At 52.7% G+C, this 6,017-nt stretch overlaps 1 protein-coding gene across 1 annotated transcript in view; it reads left to right on the top strand.

The window, feature by feature from the left end:
• The first annotated feature begins 424 nt into the window (after positions 1 to 424).
• The window catches only part of LRP4 (LDL receptor related protein 4), a 51,548-nt gene continuing 45,955 nt past the window's right edge, over positions 425 to 6,017 (top strand). The window contains exon 1 of the mRNA XM_036259602.1: positions 425 to 863. Coding sequence (XP_036115495.1) covers positions 425 to 863 — 439 coding nt within the window. The remainder of the gene's footprint in view (positions 864 to 6,017) is intronic.

Raw genomic sequence — 6,017 nt, 5'->3', positions numbered from 1 at the left:
AAATGAGTAAATGAAAGGGGGAGGTCGTGGAATTGTTTAGCCCTAGAACAACGCTGCCCAGACGGGGGTGGGAAGTGGAGCAAGAAGAAAATCTCAGAAAAGGAATTTTGACAGTGAAAATGCTAGTTAAGACAGCACTCGAGGCCCCCTGATGTCCCTTGTTTGATGTCAAGAAAGCCAGAGAGGATTATGCATTAGCAGGCCTTGCGTGTTCTTGAGACATCAATAAAGTCTGGACTTGAGGCCGATAGGGGGGCTGGGGTCACGTCCAAGAGACTTAGGTCCGCTCGGGTAGGTGCTCCTCTCTGTCATAGAGCTATAGTGACGGGGACGCTAGAGTTACCTCTAGGATAATTCTTTCAAGTTAGGGACAGTTGAGCAGTAGTAATGGGAATAAGGAGGGGGGCTCTCTCGAAGGCTAGGAATGTGGGGGCGGCTTGAAGAGGAGCGGGGCCCGCGCGGGAGGCGCCGGCGGGTGGGATCAGGGGACCGCGGGGCGGGGGCCGAGGGCGGGAAGGGGCCGGGCTGGATCAGGGGCGGGACCAGGCGCAGTGGCGGTGGCGGGGGCTGCGGCGCGGGGGGCGGGGCGGCCGGGCCCGGGACACCCCCTCCTGGTCCCCAGGCGGGGCGGCTTCGACTCCGGCAGCACTGGAGGCAGCAGCGGCCGGAGAACGACTTGCGGGGCGCGCCCGCCGCGGTGGTCCGGGACGCTTCCTCTCGGGGACCCTCCGCCGACTCCCTCCGCCGCGCGTCCCGCGGGAGCCGGCAGGACCCCCGGCCGGCCCGGAGCGCCAGCGGCTGCGGCGGCACCATGAGGCGGCCGTGGGGCGCGCTGCTGCTTGGCGCCCTGCTCTGCGCACACGGTAAGCGGCGCCGCAGCGCCCGCGCCGACCCGCCCGCGGGGAAAGTTTGTCCCTGGGTCCGGCCGCTGCAGGACTCAGCTTCGAGAGCGGGACGGCGCAGGCTGGGGCCTGAGACCCCTCGCCCGCGCTCCAAGCTGTAGCCCTGAGATTGCGTGCGGGGAGGGGAGCACGAGCTCCCCCAGATCCCCAGTGCTAGAGGGGGCAGCGGTGGAGAAGCTCCCCGGGCCGGGCCGGGTCTGGGCCGGGCCGGGGGAAGATCTGAGGCGCTCGTTCTCCTGCCCTCCCTGCTCTTTGAAGAGCTGGGGGCTGCTTCCCTTTCAGGTTAAGATAGGGTTGCTGTGTCCTTGGTGCGAATGAATGTGTGCGAAGAAAGGGACGCGGGGGAGGATGGTCGCTAGACCATAAATTGTAACTAACACTCCTTCCAGGGGCCGGGGGTCTCGGGCAGACCGCGGAGAGGGGCCCCAGTGGAATCTGAACACTTGAGCTCCGGGAATTCCTCTACTCGGGAAACAGTTCCTTGGACTCCAGACCTTGCTTCCACCGAGGGTCTTTGGGCAGATGCTTGCAGCATCTCCCCTTAGTAGTGTTTTTGGGTTCCCTCTCCTGGCTGTGACCAATCAGCTCTCTGCCCTAGATCCTTCCCGGAGGGGCGGAGAGGGGAACCGGGTTGAAAAGGGGGACAGAGAAGGGACTCTGGGAAGAAACTGCTGGAAGGCTCCCGCAGATACGTCCTGGCCCGGGGCAGGGGGCAGGTATCGCCGAACCTCAGAAGGCAGTCGCCCGGCCCTCGCGGTGGCCTCGGGGGAGCTGGACGGATGGCAGCGGGACTATTGCTTCATCTGCTGCTCATTAATAACTTGTGTAGTGCCCGTACGCAACTGTTGTGTGTGATTAAGTCTCCGATGGAATTTGTTTCTCCGCAGCCGCCTAAGACCGTGGTGCACCCCATGATTTAGCAGCTGCCTCTAGTTTGTGCCCAAAGATCAAAGAACTTCGATCTTTGAACCCCAACTCTGTTCACCAGCACTGTTCAGCGGCGGGGAGATCCGAATCTTCCCATTCTCCTCGAAGCCCGGATGAGGGGGTGGTGCTAGGAATGGAGGGGTCTGTAGACCCTGGCCTTGCACAGGTTCTTTCTTTAACGTAGGGGAGCTCGTGTGGAAATAGTCACTGCAGATTTCGGAACTTGCCTGGCAGGGCGTGGAGATGCCTGGGCATTTGTTTTAAAGATCGTCTTACCTCCCAAATCCAAAACAGAGTTCTCATGTCTGTTATTTAAACTACCCGTGGGTTTTTAATGACTTTTTCCATGCCCTCTCCAACGCCGACTGAGCTCTTTCTCTCCGCCGCTCTTCCTCCCGGAGTAGTAGCCTGGCCGACCCACGTTCCTCTTCACACTGTGCTCGCCCCCTCCCGGGCTCTCTCCTGGAAGGTTATTTGTAGCCTCTTTGGCGTGTCGGGACAGCGGCCCTACTGGGGTAGGAATGTAGCTGCTCTTCCCACCACATGGGCCCCTTAAAGGGACAGCTATGCTTTTTGGGGGTTTCCCCCTTCGGGCTGCACGGAAAGGGGATGGAACTTTCCTTTCGGCCCCCTGGAGGAAGTTTTGAAAAAGATCAAGGGAAATGGCAAGGCACTGAAGGGGGAAAAAAAAAAAAGCTAAAACGGATACCAACAAAGCCCAGAGAGGAGATTGTCGCCTTCTGCCCTAGGGAAGGGGGAGCTGGAAGGTTCCGGCCTGAGACTGGCCAAGAGGATTTTACTGCTCCAGAGCTGTCAAAACTTCATACACTGTAGCTCCATTGAGAATGGGGTAGAGAACTGTGTATATTTAATGCTTCACCAAAAAAGGATGGGAGGGTTCTTGGTAATTCTTTTGGGTTCTTTCTAAGGACAAAAAGTTGAATGGCGCCCTGGCCGGTTTGGCTCAGCGGTTAGAGCGTCCGCCTGCGGTCCCGAGAGACGCGGGTTCGGTTCCCGCTAAGGGCACGTACCTCGGTTGCAGTTTGTCCCCGGCCCTGGTTGGTCTGTGGGTGGCAGCCACTCGATGTGTCCCTTTCACATCGATGTTTCCTTCTCTCTCTCTCTCTTCCTCTCTCTCCCTCCCACTCTGTCTGTACAAAAAAAAAAGGAAAAATGTCCTCGGATGAGGATAAAAAAAAAAAAAATTTTGAATGGCAACTTCTAAGCATGGGAGGCTTTCTGTGCACATGTGTAAGGACAGTCAGTGGCACAAAGATCTAAACTTCGCCTAGCTTGATAACGAGCCATCCTTGGAGGCCTGGAGGGAACAGATTCAGTGTTTCACCAGTGAGAGCGAACAGTTGCTTGACCAAAAATACCACCACAAAGATTCCTAACACTGTTCCAGGGGCTCAGGGAGAAGACAGTGTGTCATGGTAGATCAGTTAGGCAGACCTAACCTCGGCTAGGACCGAATTCAAGACACTGAAGTTTAAGGTGCTATTGGGATGCTGCTAGTCCTTTGGGCTTTTCCTAGAGCCTGTGGGTTTGGCTTGAGCCTGTGTAACACTCCAATCTTAAAATTTTTGGAAGGAAACTTGAGAGCTGGTAATGGTCCTGGGTATTTTTCTCCTGAGGGTTGAGGTGAGGCCTCAGGCAATCTACCACCATTTGAAGAGTGGAAACCATGTTTATCTTGCAGGTCTCTTCCAGGTAAGCAAAAAGTAGAACATTCTGAGGATGAGTGCAAAAGAGTGGAGCTGAGACCTGTCTCCTTTCCATCTGGCTGTTGTCATGGTGCTTAGTTGACCTTGTCCCTGATCTTATTGGACTTGTGAAAGATGCTTGGCCTGTCACTGATTTTGGATTTCCTCTTCTGTCCCTGTTGAATATCAGATAACATCTTTGGGACTAGCACATGGTATTAAGAATGACAGGTGCAAGGGAAAACCAAGTCTGGCCATGTCTGATACAGAGCATGTTGGGCATGTCCATCTTCTGGGTCAGCAAAGAACATAGGAGGTCACAGAGGACAGGGTGTGTTTTATAGGACTTTGCTCACTCTTTCTACTGATTGACTGCTAATCTTGATCCCCAAGAAGAAGAAAAATGGGAGAGAGTGATTGGCTATGTTGCTTCTGCTTTCAAGAGAAGATTGATACTAGGGGCTTCCTCACTAACAGCATTTAGGAGACTGCTTTAAGAAGCAGTCTCCCCCTGGCCGGTTTGGCTCAGTGGTTAGAGCATCGGCCTGCGGTCTGGAGAGACCTGGGTTCGGTTCCCAATAAGGGCATGTACCTCGGTTGCAGTGCTGACTGGTTGGTTGGCAGTTGGTCATACCGATGGCAGCTACTCAATGTGTCCCTTTCACGTTGATGTTTCTCTCTGTCTCTCTCTGTTCCTCTCTCTCCCTCCCACTCTACCTGAACAAAAGGAAAAGTGTCCTCGGGTGAGGATAAAAAAAAAAAAGCAATCTCGTCTTGTCCTGGCTGGTTTGACTCAATGGTTAAAGCATTAGCCCGCGAACCAGAGAAGCACGGGTTCGATTCCAGGCACATACTTCAGTTGTGGTTTGGCCCCCCACCCTGGTTGGGGTCATGCGGGAGGCAACCAGTTGATGCATCTCTCTCACATCATTGTTTCTCTCTCTCTTTCTCCCCTTCTCTCTCCCTCCCTCCCACTCTGTCTGAAAATTAATGGAAAGGTATCCTTGGGTGAAGATTTTTTTTTTTAAAGAAAAAAAAAGTAGTCTTGTCTTTTATTATGATTGGGCACATCTCATAATTACGAGACAGTTCCATACCCTTGGTTGACTAGGTCTTTTAGCCTGTTCCAGCCACAGTTTCTACATTCCTTGATGCATCTTAGCCATGAGTTTTGTTACAGTTGCCTGGGCATGGGGCATCTGGGCCCCAGACTGTGTCTGGATTGCCATCTCATCTTCACTGTCAGAAGCCCTTCTCCCCTACCCAGCATGGTGGGATTCAGTGTCCCAGGGATGACTTCGTGCTGACTGGTTGGTTGGCAAAGCCCAGGGTTTGGCCCTATAAATAGCTTAGATGAGTGCCTGTGCTTGCTGTTCTTCCTCCAGCTTAGAACTGGCAGGATCAGGTTCTTTCTCCCCAGTACACTCAAACTGGGCTTTATACCCATTCATTTGTTCATTCATTCTGCAACTGCACATTTGTCAAGCATTAATCCGATCACTGCAGGCCTGGGTTTGAATCTTGGTACTTCCTAGTGACTCTGTGCAAAAACACTTAATATCCCTGCCCGGCCAGTGTGGCTCAGTGCTTGAGCGTCAACCCACGCACCAAGAGGTCACCAGTTTGATTCCCAGTCAGGGCACATGCCCAGGTTGTGGGCCAAATCCCCCGGGGGGGGGGGGGGAGCATGCAGGAGATGGCTAATCGATGTTCTCTCTCATCAATGTTTCTGTCTCTCCCTCTCCCTTTCTCTCTCTCTAAAATCAATAAAGAAAAATAAATTAAAACAAACAAAAATACCACTAATATTCCTGAATTTCAGGGTTCTTATCTGTAAATGGAGTGGGGGGTAGTAATAAGTTATCACATGCAAATATTGTAAAAATTAAATGAGATAATAGTATGTTCAAATAATTCAGTACAGAGCCTGACAATTATGTGTTACTATAGGCCTGAATAAATGTTAGCTGTTTGTTAGCAAGCTTGCACAAGTGGATGAAGATGGTTCTTGCCTTTGCACTGTGGGAGCCAGGTAAACAAATCATTATATTAGTGTCATGTGCTAAAATGGAGGCTCGGCCCTTAATTCATTTCAGCTGGTATTTTTGTTTGTTTTGTTTTGTATTTTGCTTGATTCTTTTAAAAATCTTGTTCCTTCTCTCCCCCTTTGAAAGCCTAATGAAATCTAAGCTTAGTTCCCTCCTGTGCACACTTCCAGAAAAGAGACCTATTAAGCTCTACTATGAGTCTAAGGACCCATTCTGCCTTCTCCTGGGAGAGGTCCTGGGAGATGGTATTTTCCTCTGAGAGCTTCCCTGTTAAAGCCCTGGGGTCAGGGATGCAGCACCTCACTCTAAGGTTGCTGTGACCTGGGGTGAGAGGTGCTGGCTGAGGTCTCTTGTAGCTGGAACAGTTTAGAATTCCAAGCTCTCCCTCCCACTGGCCTGGGAAAGGAGTCAGGCCCCAGAGCTCATAAGGTAGT

Source organism: Molossus molossus, unplaced genomic scaffold, assembly GCF_014108415.1.
Source record: "Molossus molossus isolate mMolMol1 unplaced genomic scaffold, mMolMol1.p scaffold_m16_p_13, whole genome shotgun sequence".
NCBI lineage: Eukaryota > Metazoa > Chordata > Mammalia > Chiroptera > Molossidae > Molossus > Molossus molossus.
The sequence above is the reverse complement of the archived record's forward strand: the minus strand, read 5'-3'. Positions and strand labels throughout refer to the sequence as shown.